This window comes from Geotrypetes seraphini, chromosome 17 (assembly GCF_902459505.1).
Source record: "Geotrypetes seraphini chromosome 17, aGeoSer1.1, whole genome shotgun sequence".
Classification (NCBI taxonomy): Eukaryota; Metazoa; Chordata; class Amphibia; order Gymnophiona; family Dermophiidae; genus Geotrypetes; species Geotrypetes seraphini.
The window spans coordinates 33,094,522-33,118,657 of record NC_047100.1 but is presented as its reverse complement, the minus strand read 5'-3'; the positions used below and the strand labels follow the sequence as shown (position 1 = coordinate 33,118,657).

General features: G+C 41.5%; 1 protein-coding gene across 11 annotated transcripts in view; it reads left to right on the top strand.

The window, feature by feature from the left end:
- The window catches only part of SLC6A11 (solute carrier family 6 member 11), a 287,446-nt gene that overhangs the window by 238,425 nt on the left and 24,885 nt on the right, over positions 1 to 24,136 (top strand). For all 11 annotated transcript variants that reach the window (XM_033926541.1, XM_033926542.1, XM_033926538.1 and 8 more), the window contains 5 exons: positions 2,438 to 2,550; positions 6,597 to 6,734; positions 13,086 to 13,188; positions 16,940 to 17,040; positions 19,708 to 19,878. In XM_033926541.1, coding sequence (XP_033782432.1) covers positions 2,438 to 2,550; positions 6,597 to 6,734; positions 13,086 to 13,188; positions 16,940 to 17,040; positions 19,708 to 19,878 — 626 coding nt within the window. The remainder of the gene's footprint in view (positions 1 to 2,437; positions 2,551 to 6,596; positions 6,735 to 13,085; positions 13,189 to 16,939; positions 17,041 to 19,707; positions 19,879 to 24,136) is intronic.

The following is a 24,136-nucleotide window of genomic DNA, read 5'->3' as shown; positions in this document are numbered from 1 at the left end:
CATGGATCTTCAGTTTGTCCCCAAGGTCCATTAAGCCCAGTATCCTGCAACCTCACAAATGGACGCTCAATTCACCGACTCTCCATCACATTTTTTCTCAATAGGGGACTCCTCAAATAGATCTTTTTGCATCTCCTCAGAACAACAAAATGCCCCAGTTCTGCTCCAGACTTTACTCTCCTCATCGCCTGGAAATAGATGCTTTTCTTCTGGAATGGACGAACAAGTTCCTCTATGCATTCCCTCCATTTCCACTTATTCTCAAGACACTTGTCAAACTCAAACAGGAATCTGATAGCTTCTCAGTGGCCCAGACAACCTCGGTTCTCCATTCTACTTCAACTCAGCATCAGGGAGCCACTTTACCAGTATTTCCGTCTCTGCTTACACAGAATCATGGTTCTCTTCTTCATACCAACCTGCAGTCTCTGCAACTGACACCTTGGTTCTTCTTGATATAACTTCACATCTTCAGTTTTTTTCAATCTGTCAGACATTTTAGATGCTTCCAGAAAACCTGCCACCAGACAATGTTACAGAAGTGGACTCGGTTTTCTACTTGGTGCGATCTTCATCACAAGGAGCCTCAGTCTACTTCCTTGTCTTCAGTTCTGGATTATTTATTTCATTTATCTCAATCTGGCCTCAGATCCACCTGTGTTCGAATCCATCTCACTGCAATTGCTGCTTTTCATCAACCACTAGAGGGGAAACCTTTATCTGCTCATCCTGTGGTGTCCAGATTTATGAAAGGACTTTTCAATGTCAAGCCACCTCTCAAACCACCTCCAATGGTTTGGGATCTCAATTTTGTTCTTGCTAAATTAATGAAGCTTCCATTTGAACCAATGTCTATGGCTCATCTTAAATACCTTACTTGGAAAGTGGTCTTCCTTTTCTCTCTCACGTCTGCTCGCAGAGTCAGTGAGCTACAAGCTTTAGTAGCGGACCTACCTTTTACAGTATTCCATCATAACAAGGTGGTACTCTGCACTCATCCAAAATTGTTACCCAAAGTTGTTACAGAATTTCATCTCAAACAATCAATTGTACTTCCAGTGTTTTTTTCCAAGCCTCATTCTCATCCTGGAGAAAAAGCTCTTTATACTCTGGACTGCAAGCGTGCTTTGGCCTACTATTTGCAAAGAACTATATCACATAGATCTCCTCCTCAACTTTGGGAGTTTGTATTTAAAATTTTGTTTGAGCTCTGTTTACTGGATAAACAGGATGACTTTGTGTATTTTTCTTGGCTCAATAAAAATCATTTAAACATAAATTGATCCAATAAAGCAAATGTCTAAATTTAACACAGCAGGCCTCAATTTGCAAAAGACATCTATCTGTAGCCCAAAACTTTGAGGAATAGGGATATACACTGGGGAAACGGTTCTGTTTCCATAAAGAAATATTTCCTTCCGAATTTACATTTTTCAGCCTCATACTCTGAACATTTATTCTAGAAAGTTCTTTCTCCATTTCCAATGAAAAATTAGATGATGGACTCTTCAGCCCATCTTTAGCTCTGAAGTGTTTGAATGCTATATATTTGATATAAGTCCTTAAACATTACACATTTCAAAAAAATATCATGCACATTCATAGCAAGTTGTTTGAGAATGTTGTTAGAATAATTTACTGTCAATTTTCAGTCTGTGGTGGTGAGCATTTTTGCAAATGCTGCCACTGCAGGCTAATTTAAAGCCTGATAGTTATCACCAGACCCTATCCAGCTATTTAGATCTTGGGCAGCTACCAGAAGACATCTGGATGACAGTGATATTCAGTGGTGGTATCTGTATATATAGGCAATTTTTGTGGTCCAACGTGCCTGGATCGTTATCCAGGTGCCTGTACAGAATATCAACAATGCCTGGATAACTCCCAGCTTCCCAGCTTTGTCTTTGCTCCTTCCCTGGACTACCGCAACAATAATTAGATAGGTCCTGATTCTATAAAAGGTGCCTACTGGTAGGCGCATAAATCATCTTAATTGGTGCTGATAATTTGAAAGCGCCATTTAAAAAAAAAACCTGATTGAAAAACAATTTAAAAATTTAAGTAACCAGCAAGTGCCTAACTCAGCCTACATGGAAAGTAGGGGTGATTGGGGTGGAGTCTGGCCATGGATTGAGTTAGGCACTGGTATATTAGGCCAGGAAAACCCTGGCTTAACATTGTGATGCCTACCAATGCTTAAGTCAATTTAGGCTGCGGTAGGTACTGCTTTGCTAGACACTTATTAAGTTAGGCGCCATTTATAGAATCTGGCCCATAGCATTGCAGTGGTCTACGTAGTTATTCAGTGGTTAAATGTTGCTGAATAGCTACCCGGGTCCTAATCAGCTTGAGTTAGGAAGTATCAATCCTTTACCCATTAGCATTCAGAATCATTTGTTTGACTATTTGTTACTGTGATACATGTTTTGCTTTCCAGGGCCTGGCCTGGCGTTCATTGCTTATCCAAAAGCAGTCACTATGATGCCTCTTGCACCGTTATGGGCTGCCCTGTTTTTCATGATGCTCATATTTCTTGGATTAGACAGTCAGGTAAGATGATGTGCTCATTTTAAGATAAATGATCATATTTACTAATTTATCTCCACCTGATATTCAGGTTTCCAAGTTTCTTTATTCTTTGATATGCTGTTTATCAAACAGATACCTAAACGTTTTCCAATTGAAATAGTTAAAAACTAAGTTTAAAATGTGCTGTCCGTCATGAGGATCACTGGTTTACGTCTTTGTATTTTAGTAGTCGTGCTTAGAGGGCGTGTGCATTTTTGTACACTATATGGTTTTCTAATACACCTGGTAAAGACTCATAAGACTCCTGAGGCAGGCTGGTTAGGCCGAAACATGTGCATGTCGGGTCGTTGAGTCATTGGATGCATATACGTGATTTTGAATGAATAAAGACATTTCTGTTTATCAGATGAGTTGAAGGACACTTTTTTAGTGCTCACCTTTCTGATTGGGACAATTCCATTCTGGTTCTGTGCTTTTAAGTTTGTGGTTTTGTTTCCCCTGTTTCATTTTGCTCCCTCAACAATCAGCATTTTCCTTCTAGCTAATTACCCTAGATTCTAATTTATGAGAGAGCATAGGGCTCTGCAAGATCATTTTCAAACAGAAACTTCTCAGTGAAAATTGCATGACAACCAGTGCTATGGGATGCTTTGAATCCTATATACTTAGCAAGCTAAATGTGAAACAGTGTGGGGTGATTTTAAAATGGAATCCCTGACCTTGGCTAAGCCCCGTTTCCTGGCAGAGTTTCAAATGGGGATTTTCCATGGATAAACAATCATCTTCCCACAAACATGTCATGTTTTCAAATTATGAATACACTATACTCTAAGAGATGCACATTTAATAACAATATAGATACAGTCAAAAAGTAATTTACTCCACTTAATAATAAAGTATCGTGATAATTCAAAACTTACTTTCATATAATTTCATTCAGTATTCATAAGATGTGAACATATTACTTGCAAAGGATTTACACTCACTGTATATTTCTTTCTTCAAACACTTCATATATGCCAACAAATGTCCATATATATCTCAAACTCCTCACCTCCAATGTATAATCCCTAGCTCCTGAGAAGTACCACATGGGCTCAAAAGTTTTCACTGCCCTAGGCTCTATGTACTACCGCCTCACTGGAGCCGCTATCAATTTTTACTTTTAAATTGATAGCGGCTCCAGTGAGGAGGTAGTACATAAAGCCTAGGGCAGTGAAAACTTTTGAGCCCATGTGGTACTTCTCGGAGCTGGGGATTACACATTGGAGGTGAGGAGTTTGAGATATATACTGAGCATGGTATATATCTTGGTGAGAGTTTGATTGTTGATCCTCACAAGAACATTTATGTATAAAAATTGAGTGCCGTTTGGATAAACAAATGTCCATAAACATATGTCACCAGTGCATTTCAAAACCAACGGCAAGCAAGCTTATCTGAAATGTAATACCTTCGCTACGTTCCAAATCTTCATCATTGCCATGATACTTCTGTATCCTCACTGGTGCATCCGTATCCTGACAGAAGTACTTGTTTCACTTATTCCTTAAGCTTCTTCAGGGGAAAAAGAAAAAAAAAAATCAAAAACATAAAGGGCATAATTTCATCCCACACTTATGTTGGCTTCTAAATATGGCTACTGGAACTTACAAAAAATACCAATATTTAAAGCACTCCCTCATGATTTCAACATTTAGCACTCTGCTAAAATCAATTCAATCTTTAGTTCATTCGAAAAACACTTGCCACTCAACCACAGTATTTATATCCTATGGGAGTACTCGTAGGCTTCAGGCAGAAAATCCATTGTTGCTCTTTCTGACGTAAGTATCTCATAACATTGCCCCTGCGAATGGATTTAGCAAGTTGTTCCAAAATCAAGCATTTTAATTCATCAAAAACACGCCCCTTCCTAATGTAATGGACGACCACACGAGCCAACATTTTCCAGCTACGATGTTCAATTAATTTAGTATTCAATTTCCTACAAGTCTGACCAACATAACATAAACCACATGAGCAGGTAATAATATAAGTCACATTGTGAGACTGACAAGTTGTAACTGATCATAAGGTATATTTCTCACCCAACTGGGGATCTTGAAAAACTGAAATAGTACTCATAATCTTGCAAACAGAACACTACATTCAAGGACTTTGACCTTTTTGTAAATATCATAAGTCCTATCAAAAGTTTATTTGAAAGAATGACACAAGATGTCTTCTAGGCTTTTATTCCTATAATAAGCTATAATGAATCTTTTTGTTGCAAAACAAGGTAAAGTTCTAAGTAACGCGAAGTGATGTTTAAAAATGCTTAGAAATTTTTCCTGATGTTAAAATTTGTTTTAAAATTCAAAAATATCACTCCAAAACAACCCTTTTGGGTTTGTGTTTTGTGTTATAGGATAGCCTGGATTTGGCGCTAAGATCCTGAAGCAGTGGTTACCGGCCACAAAACGATCGTCGGCCTGGCCTGTTTGTGTTCAGTGGTTTTTACCATTAATCATTCTCGGCTATTTTTTGCTCCCACCTGCTAACTTTAAACTTGTCAATCAATTAAGCTTATAGCTTCAGTGATTCTAAAATATAAATCTGAGATGTACTGCAAATTCAACAAAATCTTAAAAACTTGTTTTTAAATGAACAGGATGCATACTGCCAAAATGTAACAACGTATTTCTGTCTGTCTCTTTCTTATAAATTGTGGTGACCAATTCATTCTGGTGATGTTGAATAAGCACATCCCAAAAAATGTATCTGTTTAGCATCACATGACAATTCAAAATTTGATTGTTGGATGACAGCTATTCTTGCACAAAAAATAACAAGGACTCTTCCAACAAAAACACATTTGAAAATGCAGAAGAAGGTGAAACAAATTGTTCCTCAAACCAAGACATAAATAGGTTTGCCAAAGTCGTAGCAAAGGAAGCTCCCATCGCTATGCCAGAGAGTTGTTATTGAACTCAATTATATAAAAAAATCCACAAAAATAGAATATGATGTGAAATGTTGATCCCATAAATTCTTAGGCCCCCTTTAATGAAGCCGCTTTAGGCTTTTTTATTGCTGGCCATGGGGGTATTAGCTCCAATGCTCATAGGAAGTCTTTGAGCTTCGGAGCTTTTACCATATTTACCCGTATTTGAATTTATTGTGTGCCACAGTGGGAACAAAAGACAAACTCCGTATCAACAACCTTAAGTCGAAATCAGATAAGGGTCGAGATACTTTATTATTAAGTGGAGTATTTTAGACCAATGATGATGGTCTCAGGGTAATGCAGTAAATCCTTGAAACTGTGGCTATTGAGGTCTTTTTCTTCACTTTGGGGTCCTTTTATTAAGGTGCACTAACTGATTTAGCACACACGAAATGCTAAGATGCCCTTAGGAATATAATGGATGTCTTAACATTTAGCACATGCTAAATAAAAGGACCCCTTTGTTTTTCCTTTTTTCATTTTGAACCTAATAATGCTAAGCTTGCCAGGTATTTATTTCATTACATAGAAACACAGAACATGACGGCAGAAAAGAGCCACCGGCCCAACAAGTCTGCCCACTCTAAGGACCTTCCCCCCTAAGTACTTCTTCGAAGTGAACCCACATGCTTATCCCATTTTTTCTTAAAATCAAGCATGTTGCTGGCCTCAACTACCTGAAGTGGAAGATCATTCCAACGATCAACCACCCTTTCAGTGATGAAATACTTCCTAATGTCACTGTGAAATCTCCCACCCTTGATTTTTAACGGCTGCCCTCTTGTTGCCATAGATCCTGTAAGGAAAAAGATGTCTTCTTCTACCTCAATACGGCCAGTAACATATTTGAACGTCTCTATCATGTCTCCCCTCTCTCTGCGTTCCTCGAGAGAGTATAGCTGCAACTTACCTAGACGTTCTTCAAACGGGAGATCCTTGAGTCCTGAGATCATCCTGGTGGCCATTCGCTGAACCGACTCCACTCTCAGCACATCCTGTTTGAGATTAATTTTTGACACTGTCAATATTTTAAAATTACCCCTTTCATGATGTATTCACAGTCATTTTCTTGTTATAGTTTGTATGCGTGGAAAGTTTGGTAACAGCTGTGGTGGATATGTACCCAAACATTTTCAGAAGAGGATACAGAAGGGAACTCTTGATTCTTGCTCTTTCTGTGGTGTCATACTTCATTGGACTAATAATGCTAACAGAGGTAAGTTGTGTTGTATTATCTCTACATATAAGGGTCAATATTCAAAAGCATTTATATTGGTAGTGCTGGATGCCAACTGCTAGGTGTCTACATGACAAAATAAAAGAGGTTTGTTTACTGATTTTCTGAAATTTTTCCCAATTCTTGGTTAGCTTTTCAGCTCCTTTCATACATTCCTTTTTCAATACCCACATTAGAAGTAATTTTGTAAAGAGGAGGCCAAAATTTAGGAACAAAGAATGCACATAAATGACCAGAATACCAACATATTATACATGTATGCGTATGTGTGCAGTTGCGCAAGTAAATACCAATATTCCGACTACACTCTATTCTATAAAATGGTTCCTAAATGGGTTGGTGAATACTTTTGAATTAAGTGTACATATGGGTGGAGTGAGCAGTTGCATCTGTAAATGATATATTATTATAATTTAGGCATGTTTATTACCAACCTAGATATGGGCATTTACTCCAGCTATATGGCTCATGTAAGTGGTTATGCCTAAATTATACGCATGTATTGGCACTTTACACTGCCTACTTTCCTTTATAACATAGGCTCTAAGTACTTTTGCTTTTTGGTAGTACGCATGAACAAAGTATCGATTCTGGCAGGGAAGTAACGCCACTAGTCAACACATGCATCAGGGGTCAATCGAAGAGATAAATGAAAGAAGTATTCCCATAGAATCAATGAAAACAAATGTTGCCTTGGACGCATGTGTTGACTAGTGGCGTTACTTCCCTGCCAGAATCGATACTTTGTGCATGCGTACTACCGGGACACGGACCACAGTTGAAGGCAAAACAAATTGCGGAAGACCCGTTTCAGAATTTTGAGTTCACACCTGAAGACGTCTACAGCGAGCTGACAAGGCTCAAGGAGAACAAGGCCATGGGACCGGACAATTTACACCCAAGAGTGCTTAGAGAATTGAGAGATGTTCTGGCGGAACCGTTGGCAGTGCTCTTCAATCTCTCACTAAGCACGGGGAAAGTTCAGTTGGACTGGAAAATAGCCAACGTCATTCCTCTGCATAAAAAGGGTTGCAAGGCTGAGGCTGCGAACTATAGACCGGTGAGCCTCACTTCAATAGTGTGTAAACTCATGGAAACACTAATTAAACATAAATTAGATATGGTCTTGAATGAGGGGAATCTCCGGGACCCCAGTCAACATGGATTCACCAAGGGTAGGTCCTGCCAGTCCAATCTTATCAGCTTCTTTGACTGGGTAACAAGAAGGCTGGACTCGGGAGAGTCCTTAGATGTCGTATACCTTGACTTCAGCAAGGCTTTTGACAGCGTCCCACACCGCAGACTGCTGAACAAGATGGAATCGATGGGGTTAGGAGTAACACTAACTGCATGGGTTAAAGATTGGCTAAGTGGCAGACTTCAGAGGGTGATGGTTAACGGTACCCTCTCCAAAACGTCGGAAGTGACCAGTGGAGTGCCGCAGGGCTCAGTCCTGGGTCCACTCCTCTTCAACATATTCATTAGGGATTTGACTCAAGGGCTTCAAGGTAAGGTAACCTTATTCGCTGATGATGCCAAACTATGCAATATCATAAACGGCTACAATCTGCAGGATACTATGGAACAGGACTTCCGTACTTTAGAAAGTTGGTCCTCTGTCTGGCAGCTGGGTTTCAACACCAAGAAATGTAAGGTCATGCATCTCGGAAATGGAAATCCATGCAGAACTTACACCTTGAATGGAGAAACTTTGAACAAGACTATGGCAGAATGAGACTTGGGAGTGATCAGCAGTGCAGACATGAAGACTGCTACTCAAGTGGAGAAGGCTTCATCTAAGGCACGGCAGATGATGGGTTGTATCAAGAGAAGTTTCGTCAACAAGAAGCCTGAGGTCATGATGCCATTATACAGAGCCATGGTGAGACCTCATCTAGAATACTGTGTGCAATTTTGGAGGCCACATTACCGTAAAGATGTGCTCAGAATTGAGTCGGTTCAGCGGATGGCCACCAGGATGGTCTCGGGGCTAGAGGGTCTCTCGTACGAAGAGAGATTGAACAGATTGCAGCTCTATACTCTCGAGGAGCGTAGGGAGAGGGGAGACATGATTGAGACATTTAAGTACATCACGGGACGGGTCGAGGTGGAAGATGATATCTTTCTTCTCAAAGGACCCTCGAACACAAGAGGACATCCGCTCAAACTCAGGGGAGGGAAGTTTTGTGGAGACGTCAGGAAGTACTTCTTCACGGAACGAGTGATAGAGCATTGGAACAAGCTTCCAGTACAGGTGATCGAGGCCCACAGTATCCCAGACTTCAAGAATAAATGGGATACCTATGTGGGATCACTGCGAGAGTCCTATCAATGAATAGGGTCGCTAGGATATAGACTTAATAGAGCAGGTCAGTAGAGTTAAGGGGGCCAGTAGACTTAAAAGGGGGTCAATGGTATGGGCAGACTTGATGGGCTGTAGCCCTTATCTGCCGTCATCTTTCTATGTTTCTATGTTTCTACCAAAAAGCAAAAGTACTTGGAGCCTATGTTATAAAGGAAAGTAGGCAATGTAAAGTGCCAATACATGCGTATAATTTAGGCATAACCACGTACATGAGCCATATAGCTGGAGTAAATGCCCTTATCTAGATTGGCATTATTATAGACTTGGTAGATAAAGACAGGTTGTTCACCCTCTCCAAGGGAGAAAGAACGAGAGGGCACTCTTTAAAGTTAAAAGGGGATAGATTCCGTACAAACGTAAGGAAGTTCTTCTTCACCCAGAGAGTAGTAGAGAACTGGAACGCTCTTCCGGAGTCTGTTATAAGGGAAAACACCCTCCAGGTATTTAAGACAAGGTTGGACAAGTTCCTGCTCAACTGGAAAGTACGCAGGTGAGGCTGGGCTCATTTAGAGCACTGGTCTTTGACCTAGGGGCCGCCGCATGAGCGGACTGCTGGGCACGATGGACCACTGGTCTGACCCAGCAGCGGAAATTCTTATGTTCTTCTGTGTGTATTTGTTGTGACCCACTTTGAGAAAGATGGGATACAAATAAATAAATAAACTATAAATTACCACTCACTCCACGCATGCAGTTATTTGCTTAATATGTGATTTGTTTGCTTAGGCTGAGTTAGTGCTCACTCACTGTAACATAGTAACATAGTAGATGATGGCAGATAAAGACCCAAATGGTCCATCCAGTCTGCCCAACCTGATTCAATTTAAATTTTTAATTTTTTCTTCTTAGCTATTTCTGGGCAAGAATCCAAAGCTTTACCCGGTACTGTGCTTGGATTCCAACTGCCGAAATCTCTGTTAAGACTTACTCCAGCCCATCTACACCCTCCCAGCCATTGAAGCCCTCCCCACCAAACAGCCATATACAGACACAGACCGTGCAAGTCTGCCCAGTACTGGCCTTAGTTCAATATTTAATATTATTTTCTGATTCTAAATCCTCTGTGTTCATCCCACGCTTCTTTGAACTCAGTCACAGTTTTACTCTCCACCACCTCTCTCGGGAGCGCATTCCAGGCATCCACTACCCTCTCCGTAAAGTAAAATTTCCTAACATTGCCTTTGAATCTACCACCCCTCAACCTCAAATTATGTCCTCTGGTTTTACCATTTTCCTTTCTCTGAAAAATATTTTGTTCTACATTAATACCCTTCAAGTATTTGAACGTCTGAATCATATCTCCCCTGTCTCTCCTTTCCTCTAGGGTATACATATTCAGGGCTTTCAGTCTCTCCTCATACAGTGGTACCTCGGTTTACGAGTGCACCGGTTTGCGAGTGTTTTGCAAGACGAGCAAAACATTTGCAAAATCGGCGCCTCGGAAACCGAGCGCGCTTCGATTTGCAAGCACCCCCCCTGCTAATCTTTAGTGCATGCTAAATTGATTAGCGCACGCTAAATCAGTTAGTGTGCCTTAGTTAAAGGGCCCCTTTGTGTTAAAAGGGTCAGGGGGTAGGAATTGGGGAGGGAAAGATACCCTCTAAACATGTTTGTGACATACAGATAATAGAACTATGCATTGGTATCTTAGAATTCAGCAGGGATACTGTACAGTAAGCAGAGTACTGCGCTTCAATATCTGTAAGATTACACTTCTCACTCCGTATTCATGGTTTCAGCATTCGTGGTTTCGATTATTCATGGTTTTTAGCTTGCTGGCTCCTCCCCCCCAATTACATCAGCTTGCATAGAGAAATCGCCGATTCCCAGCACTTTCTTCACCGTGTTTTGCCTCTCCTTCAGAAACAGGCCACCATGCTATTTGCGGGTTTCACCATTTTCACGATAGAAACATAGAAATAGACGGCAGATAAGGGCCACGGCCCATCAAGTCTGCCCACTCTAATGACCCTCCCTATCTATCTATCTTTAATAGAAAACTGCACATAACATGTTCAGTATTTGCGGTTCTGTTAATCCCCTATCACAGTGAATAGGGAGGGAGAAGTGTAATGTACTTATCCAGCTCTGTCTGCTAAAAACTGACTAATAACCATTGTCTGCTTGTCACCAATTCAGACAGTCTACACTGGAACAGATGTAACTGCCTGTTGGGTGTCTCATGCTGTAAGACAGCCTTTCTATTTGCAGGCTTTGCCTTTCTCAGAGATTGATGGGTTGTGGCGAAGAGAGGATTCAAAAAGTCATTACAGTGTGAAAAGAATACCTTCATTAGGTCCTGAATAGAAGCATAGAAAGATGACGGCAGAAAAGGGCTACAGCCCATCAAGTCTGCCCACTCCACTGACCCACCTCATTAAGTCTAAGTGCTAATGACCCAGTTCCCTAACTCGACCCTCGTAGGGATCCCACGTGAATATCCCACTTATTCTTAAAGTCGAGCACGCTGGTGGCCTTGATCACCTGCACCGGAAGTTTGTTCCAGTGATCTACCACCCTTTCTGTGAAGAAATACTTCCTGGTGTCGCCACTAAATTTCCCTCCTTTGAGTTTGAGCGGGTGCCCCCTTGTGACCGAAGGTCCCTTGGGAAACAATATGTCGTTTTCCACCTCGACACGACCTGTGACGTACTTGATTGTCTCAATCAAGTCACCCCTTTCCCTGCGCTCCTCTAGAGAATAGAGCTGCAACTTGCCCAGTCTTTCTTCGTATGAGAGACCCCTGAGTCCGGAGAATGTTCTGCCTTGTGATTTATCAGAATTTATATTGAAGCTGGAGTCTTCCACTTGTAACCCAAAAAAAGGGGGGGCTCGCTGTGTGTGAAATATCAATCCCACAAGAGGCTTATTAGTGACTCAGATGTTCTGCCACTTGCTTGACGGACACAATATTTTAATTTTTACAATACATTGAATTGTAGGCCACCTAATTACTTTAAATCTATTCAATAACAATTCCAGTGCATTAGAGAATGGAAGGTCTATTACGGAGAGAAGAAAAGCATTATAGAAACATGGTACAATAAGTACCCTATGAGGCTGATTCCATTGGGAACAATTTGATTCGTCGATGTTCTATTATGTTGCTAAGAGTTCATAAGACTTGTTTGCAAATGAATGTACTGTGTCACAGCCGTCTCTTCTAAGGACATCTGCATATTCATGAGAGGAGCTTAAGAAGTTAGCAGTCTTTCAAGGTTTTGATTCTTTGTGCAGCAACAGTGAACCAATTAAGAAGGAACCATGCGCATGTCTCAGAAGGCTCAGATACAAACTACTGCTCTATCACCAGAATTTCAAGGACCATCTACTTTTCATTTGGGTTCTATTTGCAGTTTTTTGTTTGTTTAGTGGTGGTTGGTTTTCTTTGTGAGTTTCTCCCCCCCCCATGAATTCAGACTATGCAAATGCACTATAGTGAAAGGGCCTAGCAAGATGCAAGCATTAAGGAAAATGTGCTTTCACAAAGACAAATCACTTGGAAATTGTTGCATCTTATTATGGAAGGAGTCCAGCATAGGGTTGCCAGATTTTATCTCAGTAAAATCCAGACCCCACCCCCAGGCCTGTCCAGTTCCACCCATCTCTGCCCCCAGCTCCGCCCCCAGCCCTGCCCTCACTGCCTGTTCCTCAGGCAGGGAGGCATCCGCGGAGGCAATGCGCATTGTGCGTGACATCACTGCATTGGATCCGTGCATGCGTGGATGCCTCCTCCCGACGCAATTTTTTTTTCAAAACCCGGACAAAGTGCTGGGTTTTGAAAAGCCGTCCAGACATGTCCTCAAAAGGAGGATATGTCCAGGGAAGTCCGGACATGATAAGTAAACTGTCAAAAAAACCAATCAGATTGGAAACATTTGAACCTCAGTTAAAGTCATACTTGTAATGTGACATGTTCTCATCAAGAGTCTAGTGCTGATTTCTGTTTTATTTTTGTTTCCCAGGGTGGGATGTACGTTTTCCAACTATTTGATTCATATGCTGCTAGTGGAATGTGCCTCCTTTTTGTTGCTATATTTGAATGTGTCTGCATAGGTTGGATTTATGGTAAGTCATTTTAGTAATGATTTTATGGAGTGTTTCCCGCTGTTTTTCTGGGGAGAAGTGATCTAGAAATATGATAATAAATCTATTTCTCTTATTTCAATTTATTACATGCTCAAAACACTCTTCACGAGGAACAGCATAATCTGTATCATAGGATATAAAACAGCAAAATAAAATAACCTAAAAAAACAGTTAACTAAAAGCATCTTTAAAATAATTGCAGACCTCCTAGTTGATATTGTGCATTTGGATTTTCAAAAGGCATTTAACAAAATTTCAAGTTTATTTAAAATTTGATAAAAACACTTATAAAAAGAATTTCTAAGCGAAGTACATAGAAATGGGGAATACCAAACAATTAAAGTTAAAACAAACCTAACGAATAATGGACGGTTTACAAACAGAAACATGATGGAAAAAAAGGGTAGAACTACAATAGTTATAGGAGAGATAACAATAAAGGAAAAAGTAAATGATGAACGATTTCTGAGGAAATTAGAAAGCCATGGGATAGGAGGCAACATCCTATAATGGATTAAGAACTGGTTGAAAAACAGAAAACAGAGAGTAGGTTTAAATGGTCAATATTCTCAGTGGAATATGGTAAATAGTGGTGTTCCCCAGGGGTCTGTGCTGAGACTGCTGTATTTTAACATACTGTATATACTCGAATATAAACCGAGATTTTTGGGCCATAAAAATGGACCAAAAATTGGGGTATCAGTTTATATTTGAGTCTACACTTCTCTAACAACAAAAAAAAAAATCAAAATTTAAACCTACCAGGAGTCTGACTGTGGGGAACGGAGTCATGAGTCCAGGGCAGGCCCGAAATGTGAGGCAGTCTGCTGATTCCTTCCGCCAGTGGCCACGACAGTCATCCATGCTGTTTGCCGGCCACCAGGAGGAGGAGGGAGGAGTTGAGGAGTCAGCGGCACATCTGGATTGTGATGAGCTCTGCTTTCGGTCCCGGTACCACTAAAACTGTCTGGTAATGAAGAAGCCAGATGCTGCGGGAGCCTTCCATCTTGTCAAGTCACTATAGACTCTGCTGGTCTCGATCCCGTCCCCTTCTGATTACTTCCTGATTTTGAGGGTTTTATAGACCTCTATCATATCACCCCTACTCTGTCTCTTCTTCAAGCTGAAGGGCCCTAGCTGCTTTAGCCCTTCCTCATAGGGAAGACATCCAAACCTTTTATCATTTCATCATCTTTTTCTGTACCTTTTCTAATTCCGCTATATCCTTTTATGAGATACAGCAACTAGAACTGCACACAGTAATCAAGTTGCAGCCGTACCATAGAGCAATACAAGGGTATTATATCATTTTCATCTTTGTTTTCGATTCCTTTCCTGATAATTCCTAACATTCTATTTGCTTTCTTAGCCTCCGCCGCACATTAAGCTGAGGATTTCAATGTATCCTCAACAGTAACACCTAGATCCTTTTCCTAGGCAGTGACTTCTAACATAGAACCCAGCATCACGTAGTTATAGTTTGGGTTCCTCTTTCCCACATGCATCACTTTGTTCACATTCAACGTCATCTGCCATTTTGATGCCCAGTCTCCTGCTCTTACATGATCCTCTTACAATGTTTCACAATCCTCTTGCGATTTAACAACTTTTTGTCATCATCAAATTTATCTCGCTAGTTATTCCCATCTCTAGATCATTCATAAATATGTTAATAGCAGTGGTCCCAGTACAGACCCAAGGGGAACCCCACTCTTTACTCTTCTCCATTGAGAATATTGACCATTTAAACCCACTCTCTGTTTTCTGTCTTTCAACCAGTTCTTAATCCATTATAGGACATTACCTCCTATCCCATGACTTTCTAATTTCCTCAGGAGTCTTTCATGAGGTACTTTGCCTTCTTGTTCAAACATATTATCTTATACTCTCTTAATTGTGTTATACACTCTATTCTAAAAACACCTTTTAGTAGTACCTACTTACCTTCAAATTTGTTCATACTCCTTTAGCAAATCCTCTTTTTCAATTGTCTCTCCTCATCTTTGGAATAATATCCCTCTCCACTTGCAAACAAAACTCTTATTCTCATAGTTTGACTATCCTTAAAGCTGAACCTAAATGATAGATGACTTGCTCCTTGCCTCTTTGCTTTCCCATTGCTGCAAGATTGCACCCTTATTGTCCCTTCTCTACTTTTAATTACTCTTTCCCACCTTTTGTATCCTTGCCCTTGATTACTTGTAGTATTTTTTAGGAAAAATGCTTGAAGTACCTGTATGTAAACTGCTTTGAGTGTGGATGTAAAACTACAAAAAGGTGGTGTACAAGTCCCAATCCCTTTCCCTTCCCATTGTAACCCACACATCCTTTTGTTTCCACATACACCCCTGTCAGTTTTAATTATTGCTTGACTTGTGAGCCACTTAAATAACTTTATTTGTGGTATATTAAATAAAACTGAACTGTGAAGAGAATGAGAGAGTTTATACAAGGAAGCACAAAGGGAAGAGAAGGGGAGATAATAGGTACAGAGAGGTGGCAAAGGGAAGAAAAGGAGAGATGCTGGACAGCAGAAATAATGAAGGGAAGATGTAAATAGGAAGCTGAAGAAAAAGGAAGAGCTAGGCTAGGAGGTTTAGGTGGGAAGGAAAGGTAAGATTCTAGACATGAAGCTTAGAGAAGAGCAGATGAGGGACGTTGGAAGAAGGGATGAGAAAGAAAGAAGAGGAAATGCTGGACTACATGGGAGTTATGGAAGAGAAGGAGAGATGCTGGACTGGGACATGGGAAAGAGAAAAGGGGGAACTGCTGAAGACAGTGTGGGGAAAGAGAAGAAAGAAGGAGATATTGGATTCAAGAAGAGGAAGTAAGAGGAGAGATGCTGGATGGGGTGAGGGAGTTGAAGTGAGATGCACATGGGATGGGGAAGATTGCAAAAGAGCTGCTTTCCTATCCAATCACATTTAGAAAAATAAAAATAATGACAGAAAAACATATATGGTCATATAGTCAGCCCATCCAAACTAACAGTCCATTCTCTATAGTTCCTTTTTCTCCACTAGAGATCTTCAGTGCTTGTCTCAAGCTTTCTTGAATTATAGTGCTATTTCATTTCTACTACCTGTTTTTACTTAATATAATTGTACCCGTTCTGGGCTCCTTTGGGAGGACAAGCTAATGAATGAATGAATGAATAAATAAATAAATAAAATATTTCACGAACATACTTCTTGAATTTAGATTTGCTTACTTATACTTCTCAAAATCCAAGTTACAGTTCAGTACAGTAGGTATTTCTTTTCTCAAGAGGGTTTACAATGTGAGGCAATAGAGGGCTAACTGACTTGTACAAGGTGAAAAGGAGCATGGAAGAAGCTGTATTTACATCTTGGTTTCCATACCACCACTCTAACCATTAGGCTACTCCTACACTATAGGCTATGTATTTTGCCATGAAACATTCAATTCAACTGCTAACATTAGATTTTGAAAGGAAGTTGAATATGTGATATAGGCCCTCATTTTACAAGTCATATTCACATTTGAAACGTGCAAAAACAGGTACTTAAGAGATATTCAGTATATTCAGCCAATAGCAATCAGCGATTCTTTAGCCAACGCAAGCTTTATGAGCAAATATTCATTACTGGGGTACCATATTTGCCAACCTTTGTATCAATGACAACACTTGATGAAGATACATATAAATTTTAACATAAAAGCCAAAATTTTGTCAGTTCACTCTGTATATTTTTTTTGCCTCCAACAGGAAGTAATCGTTTTTATGATAATATAGAAGATATGATTGGATATAGACCTTTTGTATTAATAAAATGGTGTTGGATGCTGTTTACTCCTGGCATCTGTGCTGTAAGTATTCACAAGCTATTTAATTATGAGATGAATAGAAAACATGATAGCAGATAAAGTTCAAATGGCTGATCCAGTCTGCCCATCCACAGCATCCACTATTTCTTCCTCTCCCTAAGAGACCCCCCATGCCTTTCCTACCTTTTCTTGAATTCAGGCACAGTCTTTGTCTCCACCACCTCTACTGGGAGACTATTCCACACATCTACCACCCTTTCTGTAAAAAAGAATTTCCTTAGATTACTTCTGAGCCTATCACCTCTTAACTTCATCCTATGCTCTCTCATTCCAAAGCTTCCTTTCAAATGAGAGACTCAACTCATGAATATTTATGCTACATAGGTATTTAAACATCTCTATCATATCTCTCCTCTCCTGCTTTTCCTCCAAAGTATACATATTGAGATCTTCAAGTCTGTCTCCATACATCTTACAACAAAAACTACTAACTATTTTAATAACCTTCCTCTTGACCAACTCCATCCTCTTTATATTTTTTTGAATATGCGGTCTCCAGAATTGTACACAGTATTCTAAATGAGGTCTCATCAGAGTCTTATACAGTACAGGAGTATCAATACCTCCTTTTTCTGATTAGCCATACCTCTCCCCAGGCATCCCTCTAGCTTTTGTCATTGCCTTTCAACCTATTTGGCCTCCTTAAGATCATCACATACTATCACACCCAAGTCCCACTCCTCTTTCAAACACAAAAGTTCTTCTCTCCCTAAACAGTACCATTTCCTCGGGTTTTTGCAGCCCAAATGCATGATCTTGCATTTCTTAGTATTAAATCTTTGCTGCAAAATTTCAGACAATTTTTCAAGCTTTGCTTGGCTATTCCTCATATTTTCCATAAAATCATGGCTGTCTACCCTATTGCAGATTTTGGTATCATCCACAGAGATGCAAATCTTACTTAACAGTCCTTCAGCAATATCACCAAATTATCCGGAACTAAAATCTGGACACATGGCCTCGCCCCAGGCCCGCCAAGTTCCACCTGTGCCTGCCCAGTTCTGAACCATTCAACCCCCAGACCAGCCCTACCCCCCTCAACCTATTCACTTGTTGGCAGGACATCTGTGCATACGCTGGTGTGATATGATGTCATACACTTACACATGATGTCACCGCGTTATATCCGCACATGTGCAGATGCCATCTTGACGTCACTCCTAGCTGGAAGCTTTTCAAAACCCATAAAAAATGCCAGATTTTGAAAAGCCATCTGGATGCCCAGAAATGTCCTATAAAAGGAAGATATGTTCAGGGAAATCTTATAAATTTCCCATTCAGTGGTTGTGCCTTCTGTGCAATTAGTACTTACACCCAAACCTACATTTCAGCCACCTATCTATGCCATCGCAGGATCCTAAAATCAGGCCACAGCAGCCAAAAGCTGATTGCAGCAGAGGAAGTTATCCCCAATCAGTTGAGATATCAGTGCTCCTCAAAGCCGTGGCCTTGGCTCCTCCCAGTGTATCCAAGGATGTACGCAGGTAAGACTAGGCTCAATTAGGGTACTGGTCTTTGACTTAAGGACTGCTGCGTATGCGGACTCTGGGCACGATGGACCACTGGTCTGACCCAGCAACGGCAATTCTTATGTTCTTATGATGGGTCTGGGTGCCTAAGGCCCTTCGTATGGTGCCTGGGCCAATCAGGGTCTTAGGTCCCTCCCTGGTGCATCCCAGGATACACGGGAAGGGGAAGGCCTGCCATTGAGAAGGAGCAGATCTACTGACTGGATAGTGTAAGCATCCCTTTAGCCAGCCATACTACAAAAGTTATGGGGGGTTGGGGCTTGGGGGAGTGTCAAGAGTATCGGTGGTTAGGGGGGAGCCATGAGTTCGGTGGGGGTTTGGGGATGTGGTGGTTTGGAAGGTGCTGGAGTGGGAGGTTCGGGGCTATAGGCGGTTGGGGCAGGTCATGAGTTGGGGGGCCTCCAGGCAGGAGGGAATGGGCATCTCTCCTGCTTGTTATAGTTGGGGGGGTGTTTATGTATACTTCGGGGTTACGGCAGGAGGGAGTGGGCATTCTTTCTGCCTATCACAGTTAGGGGGGTCCCTTGTGGCAGCCTCTCAGCTGATCATGATGGGGGTAATCACCCCCATCAACTGAACCAGCAGGATTTCCCAAAGCCATGGCTTCAGGGAACACTACCGGCTCAGCTAATCAGGGATAACTTCCCCTACCGCGATCAGCTTATGACTGCTGCGGCCTGACTTTAGGATCTCACAGTGGCATAGATAGGTGGCTGAAATGTAGGTCTGGATTTTCCGGGCCTACATTTCAGCTGCCTATCTTGGCTGAATTTAGGGGCTATTCTGTAACACATGCTTTTGAGTGATTGGCACACAATTAGCTGCCACTATTTTGACAGCCACTGACATAGGTGCCGGTTACAGAATCCGGCCCTTAGTAGCTTCCTGCATCAACTCCATTGTTGGTAAAAACTGCTTGTATTTTAAACTGGATTAAGATACTGGAAAGTTCAGCATCTCTACTTCATTTGAAAGATGTGTTATGAATAGAAAATTGATCTGATGGAAAGGCTGAGTATCCGATATTCCAGATCACTGAATTGTTTTTGTTTTGTTTTACCCATTTGCTTTTTTGATTGTTTTCAGGTGTATTGAAATATATTTTATGTTTTTATTCCAGGGGATATTCATCTTTTTCCTAGTTAAATATAAGCCTCTAAAATATAACAATGTTTATACATATCCAGACTGGGGTTATGGGATAGGGTGGATGATGGCCTTATCATCTATGGTCTGTATTCCCTTATGGATCATTGTCAAATTGTGGCACACAGAAGGAACAATTTTAGAGGTAAGTAACTCTGCTTATAGGAACTTTTGCTTTCATTTGGGATGTTGATAGTGGAATATATAGCAGTAATTCATTATTTTAAAAATGTAGTCTCTGTTGCAGAATTTGAAAATTCATCACCGTTCCTGTCCACATGGCTAACCGGGGGAAACCATCTCCATGTCATTATTTAAGGAGAGAGGGAAGAATCAGAGTATGAATGGGCACAGCCACTGACCCTCAAACCTTGCATTGAAGAATGCTGGTGTAGAAGGACTGAGGTTGAGATAGACACTAAAGAATGACACGGGATGGTTAGAACATAAGACTGTAAGTGTTGTCATACTGGGACAGACTAAATATCCATCAAGCTCAGTATCCTATTTCCAACAGTGGCCAACCCAGATCCTAAGTACCTGGCAGAAACCCAAAGAGTAGCAACATTCCAGAGCTGAAATTGTGATGTCATAATGTCTCAAAGTCAACTTGATCAGTGATGTCACAATGGCTTCATTATCCTATACTTGGCTCACATAAGAATCAGAGTATGAATGGGCAGAGCCACTCAAGCCTTGCATTGCCTTGCCCTCAAGCCTTGCATTGAAGAATGCTGGTGTAGAAGGAATGATGTTGAGATAGATACTAAAGAATGACACCGGATGGTTTCTCGCGGGGATGGGAATGGTGATGAATTTTGTAACCATGTCATTCTCTTTGGAGCTAATGTACAACTGAGCAGGGGCATAGCTACTATTGAGCAAGCCCGGCAGAATGCCCAGGGCTGCTTGAAGTTGCACTCTCTCTTCTCCTCCCCCTGTCCCCCCCCCTTGCCATGGTCTGGCATCATGTGACATTATCATGTGCACTGTTGCCAGGGGACTTTTTTCTTTCAATTTCTCTAAAACTGCCAAATGTGAATTGCAAACTAAGGAACCACACATATTTATTTTGGCAAGAGACTCTTGACAAAGGCAGAATTGCCGAAACACTATCAGTGTTGTCTATGCTGCTGGGAAAATAAAGTTTGCTTTGGATTGCCCACTGCTGTATGGTTGACTTTTCCTCACGACTCTTGTATCTGGATCTGATTAGCCCTCACTATTCCCCTGCTGATCCTCCAAATGCTGCCGTGAAAGCTGTCACTCTGCTGGCTGAGCCTTTCTTCTGTGCATTCTGTCTCAATAATGCAACTTCCATAGTTTTTGCAGATGAAGCAGTGCAGTATTTGGAGGAACAGCACAAAGGGTTAGACAGAAACCGGACCTGGGCACAGACCTGGAGTAAAGCGCAAGTTGAAGAGAAGGGGATAGATACTAGACCTATGGTAGGTGAAAGTAAAGGCGAGAAAGATGGAGAGAGTGACCTGGACCAAATGGGAGGGAGAGATAGGGGGTAGATACTGGACTGGGGGGGCAGAGGGGATAGAGTAATATGCTAGGCCAACAAAGGTAGGGAGAGATGCCAGATCAGGGAGGGTTGGGGGAAGAAGGAAAATGAGAAATGAGAGGAGAGGAACAGGGTCACAGAAGAGATACTGACAGTGAATGGACTATAAGCCCATGGAAGCAGAAGGGAAATGCTGGATACCAGAGGCTTAACTAACATTTGATTTTTTGGGGGCCCAGGATGGACAGATGGTCAACACATTTCCTATCCTCCCCCCCCCCCATGCTGCCACATTAAGAATCTTACCTTTGTTGGCAAGGATGCCCAAACCCTGCTAAAAAGGGCAAATGGTAGAACATGCATGGTCTTTTCTCAAGAACACGGTAAGCGAGGCGCAAAATCTGTATATCCCCAGATTCAGAAAGGGGTGCAAAAAGAGTCATACAAAAGACCCGGTGTGGATAACTAAAATAGTGAAGGAAGCGATAGGCAATAAGAAAAATTCATTCAAGAAATGGAAAAAGGACAAAACTGAGAGGAACTGGAAAGAGCACAGGAAGTATCAAAAAGAATGTTACCGAGTGGTTCAAAAAGCCAAAAGAGAGTATGAAGAGAGGCTAGCCAGGGAAGCACGAAATTTCAAACTGTTCTTTAGATATGTTAAACGGAAGCAACTGGCTAGGGAGGAGGTGGGACCGCTGGACGACGGAGACAGGAAGGGAGTGGTGAAGGAGGACAAAGAAGTGGCAGAAAGACTTAACATGTTCTTTTCGTCTGTATTCACAAACGAAGACACATCCAACATACTGGAACCTGAGCAATTCTTCAATGAAAATCAAACAGAAAAATTAACATCCATGGAAGTGAGCCTTGAAGATGTACGCAGGCAGATAGAAAAACTAAAAACTGACAAATCCCCTGGTCCGGACGGAATCCATCCAAGGGTTCTGAAGGAATTAAAGAAGGAGATAGCGGAACCACTGCAGCAAATTTGCAATCTATCCCTGAAAACAGGCGTGATCCCGGAGGACTGGAAGATAGCCAACGTTACGCCCATCTTTAAAAAGGGATCAAGAGGTGACCCGGGAAACTACAGACCGGTGAGTCTGACCTCGGTTCCGGGGAAAATGGCGGAAGCACTGATAAAAGAAAACATCGATGAACATTTTGAAAGAAACGAACTTCTGATAACTAGCCAACATGGTTTCTGCAAGGGGAGATCATGCCTAACGAACTTATTGCACTTCTTAGAAGGAATTAGCAAACGGATGGACAAAGGAGACCCCATAGACATCATATATCTAGATTTCCAAAAAGTCTTTGACAAGGTGCCCCATGAACGCCTACTCCGGAAACTGAAGAACCATGGGGTGGAAGGAGACATACATAGATGGATCAGAAACTGGTTGGCGGATAGGAAACAGAGGGTAGGAGTGAAGGGCTACTACTCGGACTGGAGAAGGGTCACGAGAGGTCCAGGACTCGGTGCTCAGGCCGCTGCTATTTAATATATTCATATATGATCTAGAAACAGGGCGAAGTGCGAAATAATAAAATTTGCAGATGACACCAAACTATTTAGTGGAGCTCGGACTAAAGAGGACTGCGAAGAATTGCAAAGGGACTTGAACAAACTAGGGGAATGGACGACGAGATGGCAGATGAAGTTCAACGTTGAGAAATGTAAAGTATTACATGTGGGAAACAGAAACCCGAGGTACAACTATACGATGGGAGGGATGTTATTAAATGAGAGTACCCAAGAAAGGGACTTGGGGGTAATGGTGGACATGACAATGAAGCCAATGGCACAGTGAGCAGCGGCCGCTAAGAAGGCAAACAGAATGCTAGGCATAATCAAGAAGGGTATTACCAGAACGAAAGAAGTTATTCTGCCATTGTATCGGGCAATGATGCATCCGCATCTGGAGTACTGCGTCCAATATTGGTCGCCGTACCTTAAGAAGGACATGGTGTTACTCGAGAGGGTTCAGAGGAGAGCGACGCGTCTGATAAAGGGGATGGAAAACCTTTCATACACTGAGAGATTGGAGAAACTGGGTCTCCTTTCCCTGGAGAAGAGGAGACTTAAAGGGGATATGATAGAGACTTACAAGATCATGAAGAGAGTAGAGAGGGACAGATTCTTCAAACTTACGAATAATAAAAGAACAAGAGGACATTCAGAAAAGTTGAAAGGGGACAGATTCAAAACGAATGCTAGGAAGTTCTTCTTTACCCAACGTGTGGTGGACACCTGGAATGCGCTTCCAGATGGCATAATAGGGCAGAGTACGGTACTGGGGTTCAAGAAAGGATTGGACAATTTGCTGCTGGAAAAGGGATAGAGGGGTATAGATAGAGGATTACTGCACAGGTCCTGGACCTTTTGGGCCGCCGCGTGAGCGGTCTGACTCAGCAGAGGCATTGCTTATGTTCTAATGTTCTTATATCTGCTGCCTAAACTGATCCAGTGCTTCCTCGGCAGTAAAGAAGTTAATGACCTCCTTTCCAGCCATCAATGCCAGCACTCCTCACACATGCTCAGTTCCAATTTTCTTTGTAGAATACTAGTACAAGTGGGCTGTCCAAAAATGCACTTGCATTTAAGACGTGAGAACTTACTCCAGCCCTATAATCGGTGTAAATGGCCATATCTAGTTTTAAGCCAAATTATAGTTATCTATCATTTACATGTGTTCTATCCATGTGCATGCCCACCGGTACAGTGCATGCCCTCAAATTCTGGTTTATGCATGTGAATGACTAAAATACCACTATTTACACATGACTTTTTGCCATTTATAACTAGGAGCTCCTTATTAGACCACACTGAGCTGATTATAAACTAACCCTGTAATACTGTATAGTGCACCACAAATTAGACAACAAT